This window comes from Phoca vitulina, unplaced genomic scaffold (assembly GCF_004348235.1).
Source record: "Phoca vitulina isolate PV1807 unplaced genomic scaffold, GSC_HSeal_1.0 scaffold40, whole genome shotgun sequence".
Taxonomy (NCBI): domain Eukaryota; kingdom Metazoa; phylum Chordata; class Mammalia; order Carnivora; family Phocidae; genus Phoca; species Phoca vitulina.
In genome coordinates this window covers 15,054,857-15,078,011 of record NW_022589743.1, presented here as the reverse complement: position 1 = coordinate 15,078,011, position 23,155 = coordinate 15,054,857, and the positions used below count along the sequence as shown (strand labels likewise).

Below are 23,155 nucleotides of genomic sequence, written 5' to 3'. Positions count from 1 at the left end.
AAAAACCTTAAAGTCATCCCGGACTCCTCTCTTTCCATGCCCCATATGAAATCCAACAGCAAATCCTGTCAGTTCACCTTGAACATAAACTCAGAATCCAACCACTTAGCACTCTACAAAACCACCCTAGTCCCAGTTACCACCATCTCTTACCTGATTATCACTAGACTCTCTTAGTTAGTTTCCTGTTTGCCACCCTACCCCCTACAGTTTATTCTCAACATGAATCAGCAGAGAGATTCTTTTGAAATATTAGACCAATCATGGAACTCCTCTGTTCAAAACCCTTTAGTGGTTTCCCATCTCAGTCACAATCAAAGCCAAAGTGCTGTAAGTAGCTTACAAAGTCCTACAGTACCTGGCCCTCCATTACCTCTCTTTCCTCTTCTCCTATCACTCTTTCTTGCCTACTCCACCCCAATGACACTGGCCTCCTTGAATTTCCTAGAACATGCTAGCCACCACTGTGCCTCAGAGCCTCTGCACTTGCCATTCCCTTTGCCCCATGAACTCTTCCTCCAGATACCTCCATGGCTGTTATTTATTGTCTTCAGGTCTCTGCTCAAATACAGCCTTATCCCCTGAACCTCCTACATAAAAATAGTAACCATCCCCTCCCTACCCTAGTATTCCCTTCACCCATACCTGGTTTTAGAATTTCCTATTGTACAGTCACAATACATCTCCCCTAGCTCTAAGCTAGAATGGATGCTCACAACGACAGAACTTTGCTTTGTTGCAGCCCCTAACAGAGCTCCAAGAGAACTTTCTAGGATGAGGAGAAGTTCTATATTTGCACTGTCCAGGGGCGCAGCCACTAGCACATGTGGCCACGCAGCACTTGAGATGTGGCCGGTATGACTGAGGAACTGAATTTTTAACTTTAATCTATTTTAATTAATTTAAATTTAAATAGCTACATGTGGCTAGCAGCTACTGCATTAGACAGCAGAGCACAGCCTGAAACAGCAGTTACTCAAAAAGACAGGAGGTATGCAAATATTTATTGAATGAATGATGCAAGGAAGAAAGAAATCTGAAGGCTTTTTTTCTCCTTAACTTTCTATCATAGAAAATTTCAGAAATACACAAAAGTAGGCCATAGCTAAATGAACCCTCCAATACCTATCACCAACATGAAGGCTCCTCTAACCTGAAATAAGTTTCAGTAGATATCGGCATCTCAATCCAGCTTGTAACAATTACTACATTCTTGGAAAATAGGGATTTTATATTATCCAGAGTTTATATCAAACAGCATCTCTTAGGGTCTTTTATTTAATTTTATTTTTTAAAGATTTATTTATTTGAGAGCGCACGCGCATGGGCGCATATGCACCTGCACACACAAGCTGGGGGTGGGACAGAGAGAGGGGGAGACAAGCAGACTCCCCGCTGAGTGCAGAGCGCCATGAAGGGCTCCATCCCAGGATGCTGAGATCATGACCTGAGCCAAAACCAAGAGTCAGACGCTCAACCGATTGAGCCACCAAGGCACCCCTCTTAGGGTCTTTTAGAAGTTATACAAAAATGACTTTAGGAATCAGATCAGGTATATGTTGGGGGGAAAAACTGGTATGCAAATCAGTGCTTGAGGCAGACACCAGAAAACTACATGTATGTTTTTGTATCAAGGACCGATTACTCTCTTTCACCATTGACTTTCCCCACACGAATTTTAATGAAGTCACACTCTTAAGGAGAAACTATGTGACCACACAAATTAAGAGAGAATCTCACTCCTGTTGGATGACACAAATTCCTTGGGCAGGGATTCCGTCTTCTTAGTCTTTATAAACCTAGCATCTGGTATAATAAATGTTAATTGAATGAAGTTCATAATTGCATAAAAGCGATACATATGAATTGTCAGAGTGCAAACAGACATACTCACTGGACCTCCAATTTCCTAAACAGATATATTCTGAAAAGGAAATTTTCAAATGGATTTTCAAACATGCCAGATCAAAGGGCAGCTTAATATGCTGGAAAGAAAATCAAACCGGGAGCAAGAATTCTTGGATTTCAATGTCCTGACTCACTAAGTGGGGTGATCCTATACTAGTCATGTACTTGCTTTAGGCTCCAGTTGGTAAAAAGACAGTTTGGCCTTGATGTTCTTCAAAGATGCTATCTAACTTTAAAGCAATTATGTTCTATTCTAGATCCACAATACACAAAATTTTTTAAAGATGCTTATTAACTTACCCTTTCTATGCCAAATCATCTTCCCTATAATTTACTTTAAAGGAGCTATACATTGAGTATGATTTAATAAGAAGAGATCATATTTACTTTAGGGAACAGGTAGTGTTCCCCATTTCCTGAGAAGTACCAAATTCTTCACTTGGGGCCACTAAAATACTGCTGGGGTCCTATGTTTGATTTATACTCAGCTGGCTGACACTGTGCTTATTAGTATAGAAAAGGCCATTTTGGCCACATATTTGCCTAGTAAATTCCTAAGGTACCACTTGTGTTTGAAAAAGTTTCTTCAACAGTTCTAAGCCAATTCTTGTCTCTTTCCTAGCTGGCTCCATAAAATGTACTGTTTCAGGCTTTGTTCTGAGGTTTTACCTTTATTAAACGAGGTAGTAGTACTGAAGTCATGCTCTGATGTTTTTTAAAGCAAAGAAACGGAAACAAATGCGGGCCAGCTGCACGTACTTTCCCTCGGACACTACTGTTAGATGAAATTTCTGGACCTTGCATTTAAAATGTGGCTTTGGGCCTCCTGTCCTATGCAGCCTCCCAACAGCAAGCCCATGCTAGCAATCAAATGCCAATACTGATGCTGAATTTGGGTCTAAACATTGACAGATCAACAATGGCAGCACAGAAGCTAGAATGTACCTCAAATAAAATTCTTACACATGGTACACAAAATAATCTTGTAATTATTAAAACTGGAGTTTAATTGGACATTGGTATTTGGTGTGGGTTGTTGTTGTTTTGCATTTATTTATTTGGAATTTATTTATTTATTTGAAAGGGCGGAGAGAGAGAGAATGCGTGGGGGGGGGGGGAGCGGCAGAGGGAGAGGGAGAATCCCAAGCAGACTCCTGCCTGAGCGCGAAACCTGACGCTTGATCTCACGACCCTGAGATCATGACTTGAGCCAAAATCAAGGGTCGGACACTCAACCAACTAAGACACCCAGGTGCCCCAGGTTGTTTTGTTGGTTTTTTTTAAACCTATACTACGCCTCAAGAAACCTAACTGATTAATTCTCTGCTGTATTTTTGCCATAATTCCAATTTTCAAGTTTATGTACTTCATATATATATATATATCTCCTCTCTAAAATCATCATATAGGTCTATGTGTAATAAGTTTCATCAAATTTTTAAGAAACACAACCCACATCTCAAATAACAGTAACATTTAAAAGTAAAACTAAAAATGAAATACTGCTCTGAACCAGAAGGTACCTGTTTTTTGACAACGAATTAAAAGGAACAAGCTCAAATCAAACTTTAAAATATATTATTAACCATCAACTGAACCACTGGAGAGACATATGCCAACAGTAAGAATACTGTATTGTCATTAACCACAGGAATGGCTTGAAACATCTTATTCACACTAAGATCTAAGTGTATGCAATTAAAGCCAGCACATCAACTGTCCATATTAATCACTCACCAATTTAATTAAGGTAAACCATCTTGTCAGAAAGCTTGCCTCTTCCCAATTTCTTAACATTATCGACTTTTAATAGTTCACCGAATTAGTAATTACTTGTTTATGGCATTATCAAATATCTAAGTCCAGCATGTGGCAAGGTCAGTTATAGACATGCCCTGATGGCATGTGAAAGGAGAAATTTAACCCATCAAAGTGGTCATCGAAAGAGCAAAACCTATTATCCCTTTCTCTAGACACTCCTGGTTAAATTCAAAGTGACAGGACAAACCAGATCAAAACTAAACAGAGCTAGAAGCAACATACAAAATCCTAATGAACCCTTAGAACCCAGGTATCGATTTGTCAATATCTAAGCTCAATTAGTCCTTTCAGAACAAAGTACCTCATGAAGTGACAAGAAACTAGTTTGAGGTCTGGGATATGAAAAGAATAAAAGCAGTCACTTTATATTGCTCATTGCTAAGTGCAGTCATATCTCAACCTGGAGATCTTGTGGGGATTAAATAAAGATGTATGTCAAATACCGATCTACTAAGCCAAGGAGCTGACACATAACTAGTATTCAGTAAACGTTAGTCCTTCCTCAAATCTTTAAGAATACAGGCTTATCAAGTCAAACATCAACTGATGGTTTAAAAAAGCAAGTCAAGGGGCGCCTGGGTGGCTCAGTCGTTAAGCGTCTGCCTTCGGCTCAGGTCATGATCCCAGGATCCTGGGATCGAGCCCCGCATCGGGCTCCCCGCTCAGCGGGTGGCCTGCTTCTCCCTCTCCCACTGCCCCCTGCTTGTGTTCCCTCTCTCGCTGTCTATCTCTCTGTCAAATAAATAAATAAAATCTCTAAAAAATTTTAAAAAATTAAAAAAAAATAAAAAAGCAAGTTAAAACAAAAGAAAAACCTTACATGGTGATACAGATAACACATCTCACAGAACTCAGCAAACAGGATAATGAAAAGGAAAAACAGATACTGAAAACATTTCTCAATGGCTCATCCTTTGTGGTCATTTACAACCTTCCTGTTTTGTGAAATTGTCTTTAGGGATGAGCTTTGACAAGAAACAGGCCAAACACAAACTAATTCCACTTGAGAGGGAAACTCAGAAATGCCTACAGCAGGTGAACAGTTTCTCTTATAAAATCTTCCCACTGGGTATACTTCAAGCTTTCAGCAATTCCAGTTTCCAAACAAACCGGTAGCACACCTATAAAGCTAATTTTTACATTAGAATTGTTAAGTAACAGGAGTTCAATAAATCATTTGCCTTCTAAGAAAAAAAAATGACTTTTTTTTTTTTTAAAGATTTTATTTATTTATTTGACAGAGAGATAGAGAGAGAGAACAAGTAGGCAGAGAGGCAGGCAGAGGGAGAGGGAGAAACAGGCTCCCCGCCAAGCAGGGAGCCCGATGCGGGGCTCGATCCCAGCACCCTGGGACCATGACCTGAGCCGAAGGCAGCTGCCCAACCAACTGAGCCACCCAGGCGCCCCAAAAATGACTTTCTAACAAATAATATTTCTTCCGGTTCTAAGAAAATAAAGCTTATTTACAAACTGAAAGGTGTGTAATACCATAGTGAAGTCTTTTTATGGCTCAAGAATGAAATATTTAAGAAATAGAGGTGCAGAAAGAACAGGACTTGGTCTAAAAAGTCTTAAGATCAAGTACTTGTGTTGCCATTTACTATATGGCTTCCAGGAAGTTACTTAACTTCTCAGGGATGCAGTTTCTTGTAAGATTCTTTTCAACCCAAAAATGATATGATTACTTATGATATCTGATACCCCTCAGTGCCCCCTCTCTATGTATATGTGCACACATGTACATACCTATACATATGTACCTTTATTAAATAATACAGATATATTTTCAAAGTTGTAGTAATTTAAGGGCCATTATGAAACAAAGGGAGAGAGAGAGAGGGAGAATGTATGTGTATGTTGGGTATTCTGACCCTGAACATCATTCTCAGTAGTTAGGGCATTTACACAGCCTGAATTAACCAAGTAAGCCTTTAAACCCTTACAATGAAACATTAAAATTCAATGTGGCTATAATCTCTTCCTTACAAAACATGGACCCAAAGAATCTGGCTTCAAGTATGGTTTAAAAAAAAAAAAGGCGAAGTGTATTATATTCACCACCCAGCTCTTCCATATGACCACATTAAAAAAACACAAATGAAAACTCACAGGCCCATTGTAATACATTGTACCACTTCTGAATGCAACACTTAGCTCAGGCTTACTACTCTGACAAATAAAGGAAAGCACTTTATGAAGCCAATTTAATTGGGAGGTGACAGAAAACATACAGCCATTTTCTTTAGCCTTATCATTGAATTGGCTTCAGCTCCAATCTCGGGCAAATCCCACTCAACAGAAGAAATTAACCAGGTCAGCAGAACAGGTGCTGCGCTCTGTCTGTCAAGGGCCTGGCATCACCACAATTACTTGCACACAATGAAGCAGTAATCTTTACAGATCATCTCTCCCAAGAAGTATATTGGGGTGGGAGAGGAAAACTGAAGGGAGGCAGGGGGAAAGTGGGAAGAAGAAGAGGCAAAGAGAAAAGGCAAGAAAAGAAAATGAATGTGCAGCTGCCTTGCGGCTCAGCAGATGTCGGGATGTGATGTACGAGGCTCGGATAAGCTGTCGTAGCCCGCTGCCAAAGAGCGGTAAGTGATTAAAGCCTGCACAGTTCTAAGCACCATATTTAGAATCTGCGGGGTTTCAAGACTTGCACCCATTCCTTGCTGTGCTGCCAGATGTTGGCAACTGGTCCACTTCCTACTGACTGTGCATGGATGGCAGCAGTTGGTACAGCAGCAAGGCAATCTGGAATGCTTCCGGAGATGCTGTACATTAACAAGTGTCACCCATCATTCACCTTTACAGAAGGCTGAAACAACTCCAATTTGCTGCCACTTCCCTCTTGGGAAACAGCCAAGATAAAGTTGCGCCTGGCAGCCCCATTTGTTTCACTCAGGTGTTTCAGCTGCCTTGCTGACCTCTATTAGTTTAAGTTTTAATTTAGATTAACCCCAGCACCCCAATTAACCAGCAAGGGGAAAAGCTAAGATGTGACTAGTCATAACTCTGAAATCAGAATTTATCGAAGGTAAAATTATTAATTGGGATGAAGGGCCAATCAAGTAATGCTATTTCTTTTTAAACAGACCTCCAGGCAAAAAAAAAAAAGGTAAAAAAATAAAAAAATCTTTCAGACTAAGATTGCCAGTGGAAGCAACTTCTCAGTAATTTCAGTTTATTTTATTAAGCCTATTTAATTTATGATGCACTTTCCATCAAACAATGTACACTTCAATTAATGAAGACTGGAGCATTTCTGATTGTCTCCCATGATCTCACACAATTATACAGCATTAATATCCCATATCAGGTACTTCCTTAGACACTCTAGAACAAAATAGAGTTCCCTACTCTTCTGACAAATGGATATAATAAGAGAAGAAAAGGAAAAAAGAATCAGGGCCTCTGACTAGGAACACCTGAGGACACACCAATCCTCTTTCCTATACCCTCTCATCATTACTTTTAAGGCTCACTTATGGCAATAATTTCATTGAACATTCCAGAGTGAATAGAGAGATTATTATTTCTCTTCTTAGGGCAAAGACTCAGAGCTATCCCCTTTACATAATCACCTGTTCTACTGGCCTCGTAGTGTAATTGTCCCACGTTCCTTCCTTCATATTCCAAATACATAATATAGTCATCATGGCTAAACCTTCAAGAAGCAGTTGCAAATTCCTTGGCAAAAGTTAACACGCTAAAAATTCAGCAGAGGAAAAAAAAGAATATCTCGATAAATAATGGCTCAACAAAAGCTGGTGTATCACTGTTGAACAGCATCCTTGATTCTCCAGAGCTAGAAAGGGGACATCCTAAAGCACATTTCATTAAGTATGACTTATCAGGAGACCCAGGATTACAGGAAATTATTTTAGTTCTTTAGAACAGCCCAAATGTTTAGTCTCCCTTTACAGTCACTAGCATCATTAAAAAGAGCAGCATGCCAGCAGATAATAATGTCAGCGAAAGAACTGGGGGACATTCGGGAGAGATTTCAAGAACTGGGCCATATTTCAACTTCTACCAATTCTGTCCATCTTCAAAACACTACATTATTATTATAATCAACAGTAGCAGACAATCTCGATATATACTTAACTGATTTGAAGAGACACGCATGTGCGCGCGCACACTCCCCGCCCCCAAAGACGAGACACTTAATGGGCAATAGAACCAGAAGTGCAATTCAAGGACTCTGGGATCCCAGCCCTTTAGCTCCATATCCCAATCTAATAGCAGTAGGACAAGAAACCAAATAACTAACAAATGTCCTCTATTAACATTAACAAAAATGGCTGAGAAAGAATAAACCACCTGACTCAAAGAAGTTGCAGCTATTTTACAGATACTTTATACTCTGCAGCAACTAACAAAGTAGTTGTAGTCATTTTCATTTCAAAAGGGAAAATACAACATAGAAGCAGAACAACAGGGGCACCTGGCTGGCTCAGTTGGTAGAGCATGAGACTCTCGACCTCCAGGTTGTGAATTCGAGCTCCACACAGGGTGTAGAGATTACTTTAAAAAATTAACTCTTAAAAACAACAACAACAACAAAAACACAGACTCAGAACTACATAGTAAGTCAATTCTATAGACAGCAGTTTTAACTCCCTGATTCTATCCTCCTTGCAAAGTAAGCTACCTTTTGGTCAGAGAATTCTATGAGGTGTTTTAAAATGCTAAAACCTGATCTGTAACAAAAGAAAAGAGTGTAAAAATCACACCTGGTGGTAAAAGTCATCATCATCAAAGATTTCACCATCCAAGTCCTTCAGGTGGGCATTGGCAGGGGCTTGAGGAAGGATCTCCTATATCAAGGAGAAAAAAGGAAGGAGTGAATCCAAAAGGGTTATCGAAGTAATGTAGCTACTATAAATAATGTGTGTAACAGTCAAAGCAGTTTTCCTTAAGATATAAAGAGCTCTTAAAATTAAACAACAAAAACATTCCAATAAAAAAGTGGACAAAGACATTAATTAGGCATGTGACATGAAAAGAACCACAAATCGTCAATAATCATATATGTTTAACCTCATTCTAAATACATGAAAATTAAAATGAGAAGACACGGTGTCCATCTTTCAGCTCTAAAACTGGCAACATTCAGTGCCAGAAAACAGAGCTGGTGGAAATGGAAATTAATGCAACCTTTTGGGAGGCAGTCAGTAACATCTATCAGGATTTAAAATGTGTATTCTCTTTGATGTGACATTTCCACTTTGAGAAATATGTTCACACAAATACACGTATTATAAATGCTCATGAATGTTTCCTATAGCACTGTGTCTAAAGCTGGAGACAACATAAATATCCACTTTTGAATAAATTATAGTACACACCCACACAATGGAATACCCCGTAGCCTAATATTAGGAAAAATGAGATAAATCTCTATGTAATGATTTGGAAAAGTGCCTAGGAAAAATTAAATTTAAAAAATTATAAGATTTTATATAGAGTGTATAACATTTTATGTATATATAAACACATATATCCATCCCATTTAGTTAAAAAAAATAGAACCATGTTTTTATATACGTACATATAGTTATATGAATAGAAAATGCCTTGTTATAATTATGAACACTGGTTCAATCAGAGAAGCAGAATTTTACTTTTCATTTTATTTTTTTATTTTTTTATTTTTTTAAAGATTTTATTTATTTATTTGAGAGAGAGAATGAGATAGAGCATGAGAAGGGGGAGGGTCAGAGGGAGAAGCAGACTCCCCGCTGAGCAGGGAGCCCGATGCGGGACTCGATCCCGGGACTCCGGGATCATGACCTGAGCCGAAGGCAGTTGCTTAACCAACTGAGCCACCCAGGCGCCCTACTTTTCATTTTACATTCTTCTGAACTTTGAAAAAAATTATTAAGTATATATTTCTATAAGTAAAAGTTTCCTTTAAACAAAAGAATGTGTTCCAATTACGGATCCTTTTCTATAGTATCTAAACGTTGGACATAAAGCCAAAGGACACACTTCTTTCAGTACTGACATTTCTAGAGAAGCAGCTTTAAAATTGAATTTTTATTTATTTATTTATTTATTTTTAAAGATTTTATTTATTTATTTGAGAGAGAGAATGAGAGAGAGAGAGAGAGAGCATGAGATGGGGCAGGGTCAGAGGGAGAAGCAGACCCCCTGCAGAGCAGGGAGTCCGATGCGGGACTTGATCCTGGGACTCCAGGATCACAACCTGAGCCGAAGGCAGTGGCTTAACCAACTGAGCCACCCAGGCGCCCTAAAATTGAATTTTTAAAAATTGGATTACAAATGCTTCCATTACCAAACTCATGTCAAACTCAAAAATAAGAGAAGACTACACACAAGTTAATAATAGCTCCATTTTAACAGAACTTTCTCCTCCCATAAACTCTGTTTCTAGTAAATTTACAATCTAGTAAAGTAGTGCTTTTTTCCCTTTCTTTCACTAACTTCTTATACCAAGAGTAATACCTACAAGCAGGTGATCAGATTTTTCAGCTAATTAGCCTCACAGAAACTGCTCCCTGTAATCACCCAGCATCCCAGAGCTCTTACCGGTTGTCCTGGCAAACTCTCTGGGAGAGGGTGCGTTGCCGGTTCAGGTTTGCCAAGAACTCGGTAGACAGAGCGCTTGGTCTGTGTCCTTCGAAGTAATCTTTCTTTGTCCATCAGAATATGATCGATCTGAGTCAAGATGGAGCGTTCAAAGGCACCAAAACCCTGCAACAACATTTACCAGTGTCAGATAATACAGAAAGTCTATGCTGAAGGCAGCTACGTTGGTTTCTCTATCTTTCTGTGTCAGCAGAGAAACAGACAATCCTCCTTTCAGAGGGACTTCGTGCTACAGACTGAGTTTGTGAATGGCTGTAATTGTTCTCAGGGAAAAAAAAAAATTAGTCTAAGGCAGGTCTGTTACTTTCCTATACCCAGAGATTAACTTCCACACCTTTCGTAACTGTTGAAAAATCCATTTCTTTCAGTATTTTGTATTCCCAAACATTTGAACACTTACAAGGCCACAATTTCTAGAACAAAATATTCTTTTTTTTAAGACGTTATTTATTTATTTGAGAGAGAGGGGGCACGTGTGAGAGAGCGCTCGAGCAGGGGGAGGGGCAGAGGGAGAGAGAATCCCAAGCAGATTCCATGCTGAGTATGGAGCCTGACACGGGGCTCGATCTCATGACCCTGAGATCATGACCTGAGCTGAAATCAAGAGTCAGAGGCTTAACCGACTGACTCACCCAGGGGCCCCCAAAATATTCTTTCTAATAAAATTAAAATCCCAGGTCTGAATGGCAGGAGCTCAGTAAATTTTTCTGTGGAAATGACTGATTACTATTACATCATGACATTATCCATATCAATGAGATGTAGTTCCAATTTCTTTTTTTTCTTTTTAAGATTTTATTTATTTTTTTGACAGAGAGAGACACAGCGAGAGAGGGAACACAAGCAGGGGGAGTGGGAGAGGGAGAAGCAGACTCCCCACTGAGCAGGGAGCCCGATGCGGGGCTCGATCCCAGAACCCTGGGATCGTGACCTGAGCTGAAGGCAGGTGCTTAACCGTGAGCCACCCAGACGCCCCTGTAGTTCCAATTTCTTTTTAGGTTGCCCCAAACTCTGTTACACACATGCACACACACACATACACACACACACACTTGCCTTCCCCAGTTTTCCAGAAGCCAGCTTGGTTTTATCATGCCACTGCTGAAGTGTGCGGTTCCTGTAGACTGTAAAGTCAGAGAAACGCTTTGCCATGAAGCTGGGATAGTCCTCCATTTCCAGCTTCCTCTTTGCTGGGGCCCTTCTCTGCTGCTTCTTCTCTTCTACTAGCTCTTCATCTTCACTGGAAATCTCCTCCTCACTAAAAAGCCAGTAAGAACATTCAGTTCAATGGGCACAAACACTACCCAAGTAAAAAGCTAGGCTCACATGAAGTCGAGAGTATTTAGGCCTTCCCTATTCTGTCTACATTTTAAAAAACACCATAGATGTGAGGGTGGCTTTTTTTGTTTGAAAAGAATGTTCGTGAGGTCAATCAAAAACTCTTGTAACTTTTCAAATAAATATAAAAACTACTAGCTTAGAGATATTTTTTTAAAAGGTAAGCAAACCGTAAAAATAAATGAGGTTGTAAAACATTATTAGAAATGCATATGAACCAGGCCTATACTGTTACAAGATGGTCTTTAAAAATTAAACACATAATCATACTTTTATGACCTTAATCCCCAAATCAATAAGGGAAATGTGTCTCCCTGTAACCAATTGTTCAGGAAAGCCGAATAATATTAGTTGAATCAAAGGAAGAGAGCTGAATGTGAAGAAAACTCAAAGCGGTGGGCAACAGAATGGGAACTAAATTGCAATAAAGGCAACTGCCCAGAGAAAGTAATACAGCCTCTCTCAAGCCACGTATACTCCCTGGACTACTGACCCCAACACATTGTAGGTGCTCAATAAATTTGAGCTTACTTGTTGTCCTTCCAACTAATTCAGTAAAAAAGAATGGAGTAAAGGATAAGCCCAAAGGAAAAAAATGCAAGCAGGTACCATATACAGCAGGTTCAAACAACGGGTGGGGGGCGAGGGGGCTGTGGAAATCCTTCGTCAAATGTGACAACTTCAGAAAAAGTAAACAGGTTTATTCCATGCTTTTCTGAAAATTTTCCACCCTTCAAAATAACTCCTTTCCTCACTGAAAAGGAGATGGCTGTGACCAGCAATTCCATGGTATTGGCACAAAGTGCTTCACAAACATTAATTAAGAATTAAAATTAAGGGACGCCTGGGTGGCTCAGTCAGTTAAGCGGCTGCCTTCGGCTCAGGGCATGACCCCAGGGTCCTGGGATAGAACCCCACATCGGGCTCTTTGCTCAGCAGAGAGCCTACTTCTCCCTCTGCCTGCCGCTCCCCAATGCTTGTGCTCTCTCTCTCTCTCCTTCCCCCACCGACAAATTAAATAAAATCTTAAAAAAAAAAAAAAAAAGGAAGGAAGGAAGAAAAAGAAAGAAAGAAAGAAAGAAAAAGAAGAAAAAAATAAAGGGGCTCCTGGGTGGCTCAGCTGGTTAAGCATCTGCTTTCGGCTCAGGTCATGATCCCAGGGTCCTGGGATCGGGTCCCTGCATCGGGCCCCTTACTCAGTAGGGAGCCTGCTTCTCCCTCTCCCTCTGCCTGCTTGTGCTGCTGTGCTCTCTGTCAAATAAATAAAATCTTAAAAAAAACCAAAAGAATTAAAATTAAGGGGCGCCTGGGTGGCTCAGTCGGTTAAGTGCTTGCTTTCGACTCAAGTCATGATCTCAGGGTCCTGGGATCGAGTCCCACATCTGGCTGCCTGCTCAGAGGGGAGTTTGCTTCTCCCTCTCCCTCTGCCCACCCCCCATGCGCTCACTCTCTTAACAAAATCTTAAAAAAAAAAAAGATTTAAAATGACAAAATGTGCTTTCATCTCCTAATTTCTTTTTTAAAGATTTATTTATTTATTTATTTGAGGTGGGGAGGGGCAGAGGAGAGAGAGTTTCAAGCCAACTCCATGCTGAGTGCAAAGCCTGACACGGGGCTCGATCTCACCACCCTGAGATCACAACCTGAGCCAAAGCCAGGAGTCGGGACACTCAACCGACTGCGCCACCCAGGCACCCCTCATCCCCTAATTTCAATAGGTCTAAAGAAAAGGCAAGCCTTTTACGGAAGCCCACAAACAAAAGCAGGCACAAGTAAATATAAAAATGGAAAACCTAATTCCCAATTTATGTGCCATCCTGGCCACCAGTTAAATGTAAGAAGGTCTTTCTGTTTACTGAGTCTGCAGAAGATTTGGCTTTCTTTTTCAAAAAATGATGGGAAACTACTCAGATTAAAATAAGCAACCCCACAGCTCCATTCCTTCCTTACCTTTCTGCTTTGGGCTTTGTCCCATCTACTAAATATCTAGTGTCTGGGTACTGGAAAAGTAACTCTTCCTGAAGATCTGCCAATGACCTCAATAATGCTTTAAGGGCCTTGTGACCTGGGAAATAGAGCACAGAGAAGGAACAATCAATTATCTACAATTCTCCAAAGTAGGCAATGCCTGTAACTCAGGACTCCCGAGCAGTTCTGGCCGGGGTAGGGGGGCAGGCAAAGGGCAGCTGGGGACTAAGAACTCTCTGAAACACAGAATTCTTGAAAGGAGACAATGCCAGTGCCTCCTTCACAGGCTTGTTGTGGGGAACAAGTGAGGTAACACATGTAAGGTGTGTAGGAAAGGGTCTGCAATATACTGTGAGTTCTCAAATTTAGTAAGACTGACAAACTCCTTCCCTGCCTGTCATCATAACCAATCGTTTTTCCCTATGGTGCTAGTTCGTACAGGTAACCCACCGACCTCCTGGATTATCCCTCTATCAATCAACTCCTTAAGCAATTCCTCCTCTTCTCAAGAGCACAACTTTGTCCTGGGCTCCCTACTGCCATCACTGCTGCCGCCCTCCCTCAGGAGATCTCATTGGCCTCTGGTTTGAGCTGCCACCTCATACACACAATCTCCCCGCACACATGCCTACGAAAAGTTCTTGTTCACGTATGAAAACCCAAGTTAATGACTTACTATTTGCAGTACTGTATTGTGTATTAAAATTTTGCACATCGAGAACATGTTCTTACCTGGTTCTCCACATAGGCGACAGGATGCATTTGTAATAAAGCTAGTCAGGATTAAGTATACAATCTACCGCTAAGAACTTTCCGGATAAAAACTGGCCCTCTGAGAACTGAACTCTTACCTTCTTTATCAGCCTAATCCTGTTAAAGGGGCTAACTAGACACTGATAATCACTATTTATGCGTTGGTAGCTCAGACATTTCTCCTATTATCGAGCTTCCACATTTCCACTAACTGCAAGAAAATCTTCGCATGGATGCTCCATCACTCCTCCAAATATACCATGTCAGAAGCAGAACTTTGTTCTTCCTACCTAATATTTCTCCCTTGTCTGATTTTCTCTGTTTAATGTGTTTTCTTAGGCGATCACTGACATTTTGGTGCCCTTATTCTATATATTTAATCCATTGCTAAATCGTGTGATTTTCCATTCTTATTATCAGTAATGGCTGTCCATTCATCCCTGGCCATGCTTCTCTCACACCTTCCCTCTTTCCCTTAAATAAATGTAACCTCACAAGCACCCCTACTTTCATTTAGCAATCCCTACACTCATTGTTACTTTATATTCCATAGGGACTTCAGCCCACACAAACTTCAGTTAGCATTAACCATGGTTTTTAGTGCCTTTTCTAGAAAAGGTTATATCTTAAGAGACAGAGCCCATGTTTTCCAAAGTGAAACCACAAACCAATTTTGCATTTGCAAAGTAGTTTTCAAAATTCCCAAGACCTAACCTTGAAAATCTTATGCTAAGTGAAATAAGCCAGTTGCAAAAGCCCAAGTACTGTGTGATTCCACTTACACGAGGGACCTAGAACAGTCAAATTCACAGAAGCAGAAAGCGGAACGGTGGCGGTCGGGGGTCCAGGGAGAAGGGAATGGACACCTATTCCTGTTCAACGGATACGGAGTTTCAGATTGAGATGATGAAAAAGTTCTGGAGATGGATGATGGGGATGTTGGGACAGCCATGTGAATGTACTTAACTGATACTGAACTATATATCTATAAATGGTTAAGCTGGTAAATTTTATGTCATGTATATTTTAACACGATTGAAAAAAAAACCCTTTAAATGTTCCCAAAGTAGGGCATAATGAATAATTCTACCATCCCAGTTCATCTCTGTACAGAAAAAAATCATCTATAGCCCTTCAATCTTGAGCCTAGTCAAAAGAACAGGAAAAAAAACAATGGAATATTATTCAGCCTTTAAAAAGAAAGAAATTCTGACTCAGGCTACAACACATGGATGAACCTTGGGGACATTATGCTGAGTGCAATAAGCTAGCCATAAAAAGGTACTATATCATTCCACTTATAGGAGGTACCTAGAGTAGTCAAATTCATAGAGACAGAAAGTAGGATGGGGGTTACCAGGGCTTGGGGGAGAGGGGAATGGAGACTTGTTTAACAGCTATGGAGTTCTAGACTTACAAGACGGAAAAGTTCTGGAGATTGGTAACACAACAGTGTGAATATACTTAACACTACGGAACTGTACACTTAGAAATGGTTAGGGCAAATTTTTGAATTCCTATATTGTACACCTGAAACTAATATAACACTGTATGTTAACTATACAGGAAAGAAATTTTATCTTAGGTAAATTTTAAGTTACGTGTTTTTTCTCACAATAAAAAATTTAAAAGAACAAGAAAAGCAGGTGCCTGTCCCTTACTTCCTATAGGTACCATGTGTCCATGATGTAAAATAGGAAATCAGGAACCATGCAGGGGGGAAGCTGCAGAGCAGTCTGTAATGTTCATAGCTGCTTGCCCCCAGCAAGCAAGTCATAATGTGACTCTCACATGTAGCATAACCAAGAACTGTGAAAACATCCAACGAAAAGACTACTACTTTTAAGGGCCACTTTCAAGTAGCTATACAAGCCTTTTTATTTTGTTCAAGTCAGTTTAAAAAAATCCATTGCAGATATATTAGACAGCATATCAATCCAACAAGAAAGCAGAGAGCCAATATCAGTAAATCAAAGTGTGCCTTTCTGTTAATACTCTCTCATATGTTCTCATTTTATACACCCCTTCACCCAGTCAGAAAGTAGCCCTGAAGTATTTAAGCTCCATTCAGGGATAGCACCACCATGCATCAAAGTGTCAAGAGACCCACCAGAGATGAAATCTGCAATTCTGTGCTTCTAACCACAAAAAAAAAAAAAAAGAAGAAGAAGAAGAAGAAGAAATAAAGAAAAAGAAAAAAAGTGTTTATCAAAGTAAAGCCACCAGTGACCAACACATGGACAGTTTCCTGTAAAGAGATATAGAAGAAAGAACCCAATTCTCATTTCTTTGCAATATTAGGGCCACACTTCCTTCCACTAAGATTTTATGTAAAATCTGAAGAGACTAGACAATCCTTTGCTGGGGTACAACAGGCCACATCTGATAAGAGTGAGGAAAGACTCTCTCCAACAGTGGATTCTTCCCAGCCAAAATACAAAACCAAACCAAAGCCAACCTTCTTTTTATCACTCATATAGGACCAAATTCTATTTGTTCAACCTTATGAAAAATGAAGAGAATGGAACCAATGGTTTCTAATTCACCTTTTATATTTCTCCTAATTACTGTCAGAGTTACAAAAGTTAAAAAAAGCAGCAGAGAGGCATATACTTTCTTCTCTCTCCGTCTTGGCACGTGGCCACAAAACAAATGGAGACTGTCAAGGATATATATGTTTATTTTGTCCTACATGGTCCATTTCCGAGGCCTTTCCCTTAAGAGGAGATTACGAAGGACATAGGCCTCACCGTATTATCAAGATACAACCTCAGCATCTGGGCACCAGCTTTAGGAATAATTTTCCAACTAGACAATCAATGGAAAGAGGGCTTTACTAAGGGTCAGAAGCCCTGTATTCTGACACTACTACGAACTAGTCATTTTATACTGAGCAGACCAATTTAATCTTTGAGTCGCAATTTTCTCATCTGTAAAATGTAGATAATCCTGTGCCTGTGTATCGCACAGAATTTAGGTGAAAAATAATAAACGTGTTTTTTACATATCAAGGCATTTCATAAATTTTTAAATGCTGTGGATATAGAAAGTTTATCATGATCAAAAAAATCATCATCTTTCACGTGGTGAAAATCCCAAGTTCTGCCTGCACTGATCGACAGTGCTAGGACTGACCTAGTATTCATAGATTCCTGTATTAAGTATTCATTTACACGCTACCCATATGCAAGCATTCTATATATAAAATGTCACCAATCTAAAAACCATTTTCACCTAACAGCTTTATTTTTCTCCCTGATTCATCTTGGCTGTTCAACATAAACAAAATTGTAGGCAGAGAATAAGTCTGGACATAGGCACAGTTCATTAATTAGATTATAAACCAATAAGTACAACTTCTGGCAAGGGGATTGGAGGGGGAATGCAGACAGTGAATTTATAACTAAAATAAAGCTTACCTTATCAGTTTTTAAATATCTGTACAGTTATCTTTAAAATAAACATGAAAACATACAATAATTTATGTACAAGTATACATAAATTCCCACATTCCTATTACGCCAGATAAATACTAGACTAGAATGTATGGATTACAAGAGCATTTTTTTTCTCCTTCAAAAGTAACTCTAGAACCAGAGCTAAACTATAGGTCAAAATGACACACGATATATTGGCCTGAGAACAATACTTTTCATTCAAACCCACACAAGCCTGCCACTTGCACTAGTCATCCCCGGCAATTAATCCCCCAAGAAAGACGTTTGATTAAATCTTTTCAAGCAAATCCTTTGCTTTGCTTTTGTTAGTTCACTTCTTGTCAACATCTATTAAAATATGCCTTTAATTCTCCCACAATCTTAAAAAACACCGATTCCACTGTCTTCAACTTTAATCAACTGTATGGCCGGCATTTTTCATTTCATAATAATGTGCTGCTTGGAATTCAAGAGGCAGGCTCAGCATCAATCATCTGGTAAGAATTTTTCCACTGCAATAAATATGCAAATGAGGAGAGCCAGTCAGTCGTATTTCAGGCCCGACTTGCTAGTGTTTTAAAAAAGACACAAATTTATTAATTGCCGGTGGCCAGAGGAATCCTATTACTTTGGGCATTGATTACAAAGCTGTGTGAGTGATTATTGTGCAACTCGCGGGCTACCCAGGCATGAGGAAAAATTATTAAAGCAAGGCAGAGATTATCAACTCAGAATAACAATAAGCCTTAACATTTAGGCCCTAACTTCTTCAACAAAGAATTACGTGAAGGCTCCACTGTATCATAATTCCGAATTCTGTCAGTATTACTGTTTGGGCTTGTTCCATATTCCCCAAGCAGAATGGCGTTACCAGTAAGAAAGTACTGCAGGTTACAAATTCCTGAACACCAACCATATGGATGAGTTGCCATCACCTCCAATGTGTGTCCAACTGGAATTTTTATATATCCACGTATGTACACACATATACAGGTGTGTGCACACATGTATTCCCAGATCTGGATAAGTGGATGTGTTATTATGAGGACTGTGGTTTTAACTGGAACAGGATAAGGAGTTCTACCTCCGTGTGTTGGTTGGTTGGTTCCGCGGACCGAAAGCAGAATTTTTTTAATGGTACAAAATAACCACCAGGATAACTTTTCAAAGCAGAGCATGGGGACTGATATTCTAAAGTCATGATGGCTAAAGCCAAAAGCAGCCTTGGGTTTCCATACCTCAGGGGGCACCACAGTAGAGGCGTGCAGTCTGTGGAGGAGCCCATGGAGGAAACGGTTTGATAGGCTAATTCTGAATGCAAAGTGTTTTTGTGAGAAACATTCAACCCAAGACATATTAAATCAAGTAAGAAAGAGGACTCGGTGGACAAAACTTATTTTTTTCTCTTAAGAGAATGATGTGGGGAATTGGGGGGGTAAGTGGAAGTTGGAATAAGGGAAAGATGAAGAGACATATGATAAAATATGTTGGGTGAGCCCCCTCACAGAGAGAAGCAAAAAGCAAAAAGCAAAAAAAAAAAATCCTTAACATTTTACATTACTGCCACACTAAGTAACATGATAGATAGTGTGCATTTGAGTTCTGTGAAGGGACATCCCACTCAAGCTGTAATTTCTGACCAGGCATGAATTTATAAGGAAGGGAAAAGAACTGCAGAACTTCTTAGGTTTCCCTGAATACTCCCTCAAATACCTTGATGAAGTGTGTCAATAAATCCTTAAAAAGCCCTATAGGACACAGCAATCTAACTGATCAATGTACTTCCCAAAATCCACTACAGTTCCCTTCCACTTCACAGGCCCCAGACAACCTCCATTGCTCCACAGTACTTCCCTAAAAAGGGAAATGTTTTTTTCCCCTTTGAACAGAAAGAATAAATGCTCAGAATATGAAGTGCTTAAAACCCAAGCTTATTTACAAGTAATTGTTTAAACTGTCTAACAAGAGTTACCCAGGGAGAGAAGAGATACTTTCATTTTTATCTGATATACTTTTGAACGGTTTGAATATAAGCATATATTACTTTTATAATTTAAAATATTACTAAAATTTAAAGTAAACTTTGAAGAAAACCTACTCAAAATAAAATTAGAACCACAACCCAAGTAACCCTCTCTATTTCATATAAGACAGCCTGATCCTTTCTTGTTAAAAAGCCTTTAAACAAACAGCCTCTTAGGCAATGTGAAACTACTCCTAACCTAAATGCCCCAATTCTCTCTATAGTATGGGTCTGAAAAATGGGGATTCCCATGCAGAATCGATCACTCCTTTCTCAGCATCATTCACATCACTGCTATAGCACTTGTCATATTGTACTGAGTCTGATTTCGCTATGTTGTAACAAGCTACTTGAGAGCACAGACCTCATCCTGTCACTCTGGCATCCAACACATCCCCTAGGCCCTAAAAGGTATTCTACAAATATAGGTTCGTTCCAGAGAAATGATGCCTCAGCCACATGGCAGAACATCTAATTACACTATCATTTCCAAACGTAAATGCTGACAAGCAAACAAAATGTGAACTACATATTCGCTAACTTCAACAAGTATGTATCCTCAACAAACTGACTTTTGTTAACAAAAGCAAAGTAATCAAACTTAACTTTTTCCTGTAACTGTTATGATGTATAGGCTACTCCTAAGAGTCTCAAAACCATCTTACCAGATTAAGAACTTACAAACATTACAATGCATTCACATGAAGACATAATAATCATTACCACTTAGATGGATAAAAGAGGCTCAGAAAATAAGATTGTTTTTGTGTTTCTTTTAATATTAGTAAGACTAAGCATTATTCATTTGCCAACCCGAAATGAAAACACTTTGGGAGGTTGCTTTCATGTAAAAACACTTAAATATTTATGCCTTGGAAGTGGTTTACCTTTCTCCACACCTTACTATGAGCTCCTTGAGACAGGGATTGTGAACAATTCGCCTTGGTATGCCTGGTGTTAGCAAATGGCAGGTTGTTGAATGAGTAACTGAATAAAAACGGCATCCTAATAATTTTCTTGGCTTCACAGGAAAGTGAGGTTTACTCCCCGGAAACTCTGTTGCATCCTCACCACACAATGTCAAGGAGGGGGCAGCTCTGTGGACAGAGGTGCCTTTCAAGTCTTCAAAGAAGTAACTGCAAGTATAGTATTGGTATTCATTTACATACATTACATAACCCTTTTAAGAATGGGGAAACAGATACTGCGGCCATAGAGCTACAGCCTAAGAGAAGACCATACTATCACTATTAACAGTGATATCAGGAAGAACCCACGAAGTGGCAGGCCCTAGCCTAGGCACTTTATATGTATTACATAACTCATTTAAACCTTCTCAATAACCCTTGGAGGTGGGTACTATTATACTGCCATCATACCGATGAAGAAAATTAAACACTACTACAAGCTTTAAAAAGAACTACACATTGTTCATTTTCTCCATCAATGTATCCTTAAATAGTCATGTATCAAAACAATCTGGAAAGCAAAGTATAATGACATTTCCAGTTATAAGAAATGACAAAACACGGGTGCCTGGGTGGCTCAGTTGGTTAAACGTCTGCCTTCAGCTCAGGTCATGATCCCAGGGTCCTGGGATCGAGTCCCGCATCGGGATCCCTGCTCAGCGGGGTGTCTGCTTCTCCCTCTCCCTCTGCCCCTGCCCCCTGCTCATGCTCTCTCTCTGTCCCACGCTCTCTCTCTCTCTCTCTCTCGCTCTCAAATGAATAAATAATATCTTAAAAAAAAAAAGGAATGACAAAACTGCCCTCCCTCCCTAATACCACTACATGATAAAAACAAAAAACACAATACTAGTCAGACTGTTAAAATGCTATGTTCAAATTTGGTTCCCACACTAGGAAAAACAAAGTGGAGAAAATAAAGGAAGCCCAAATCTATATGGACAGAAGGCAGGCCTGGTAAGGCAAAATGAAGGGATATTTGCTTAAGATGAAAAAAAAAGAATGGTAAGAAATGATTTAATAGTCTCCAAAATTCAAATGGCCAAACACATCAGAACAGATGTTTGGCCTCACTTAAGGAAAAGAAAAAAAAAGAAAAAGAAACCTAAAACAATGTGATATTTTTCTGATATTACCTGATGCTGGCAAGAATGTGAGGAAAGGGGCACGCTCCATATACAACCGGTAAGAGTTTAATTAGCACGACATATCCAGAAAGCAATCTGGAAAATGTATCAAAGGTTTGCACATGCATATCACCTGACCCTACAATTCCATTTCTAGAAATTAATCCTAACGAAATCATCAGATAAGAAAGCAAAGAGGCAGGTACAAAAACATTATTTTTAGCATTGTTTATAACTGGTAAAAATTGCAAACATATTAAGTGCCCATTTATAGGTGATTGGTTAAATGAATTTATTTTAGCCAGATAACTTTCTGTGCAGCTGTTGGAAAGGGTAATTATAAACAGAACTTGTTTTGAATAAACTAAACTATAAAATACTTTTTGGGATAACTCAAGTAATTGGAATATGGAGTGGACATATCATTAGGATTATTAGGAAGTATTAATTTGGTTAGGTGAGATGACAGTGTTTACGTAAAGAAATATTCTCATTTTTTAAGTGCCATTTACAGAAGTATTTAGAGGCAAACTGGCATGATGATTGTAATTTACTTTAAAATACTTCGGGAGGGGTGCCTGGGTGGCTCAGTTGGTTAAGCGACTGCCTTGGGCTCAGGTCATGATCCTGGAGTCCCGGTATCAAGTCCCGCATCGGGCTCCCTGCTCAGTGGGGAGCCTGCTTCTCCCTCTGACTCTCCTCCATCTCATGCTCTCTCTCTCCTTCTCTCTCTCTAATAAATAAAATCTTAAAAATAAAGTAAAATAAAATACTTCAGGAAAAAGAAAAAGAAAACGAAGATAGCCAAGTTTTTTGTTTTTTTTTTTAAGAAAGAAGAGGTAAATTTATATTCATTAACATGGGAAGATGTAAAGTGGGATGCCATTTACCGTTTTAAAAAAGTTTAAACTGACAAAGTATCCGGAAGGATATATACCAACTTGCTACAAATGGTTATTTACGGGAGGGAAAAAGAAGACTTTCACAATCCAGGTTACATTTCAGCACTGTTGGGGAGGAGGGGAAACAATACTGTTCAGAAAAAAAAAAAAAATTTACTGCAAACACATTTTACTTTTATGACTATCAAAAAAAGTAATTAAGATTAAATATATACAATAATACAAAGAGGTCTTCTGAGGTAGAATTCTGCCTGTCGACAGAAAATCAAACAAGGAGAAACAGATTAAAACAAAG

General features: G+C 39.3%; 1 protein-coding gene across 2 annotated transcripts in view; it reads right to left on the bottom strand.

Moving 5' to 3' along the window:
* AATF (apoptosis antagonizing transcription factor) overlaps window positions 1–23,155 on the bottom strand; it is a 99,920-nt gene that overhangs the window by 53,523 nt on the left and 23,242 nt on the right. For both annotated transcript variants that reach the window (XM_032428592.1, XM_032428593.1), the window contains exons 5-8: window positions 13,636–13,750; window positions 11,404–11,605; window positions 10,288–10,452; window positions 8,469–8,552 (exon numbers count right to left, since the gene is read on the bottom strand). In XM_032428592.1, coding sequence (XP_032284483.1) covers window positions 8,469–8,552; window positions 10,288–10,452; window positions 11,404–11,605; window positions 13,636–13,750 — 566 coding nt within the window. The remainder of the gene's footprint in view (window positions 1–8,468; window positions 8,553–10,287; window positions 10,453–11,403; window positions 11,606–13,635; window positions 13,751–23,155) is intronic.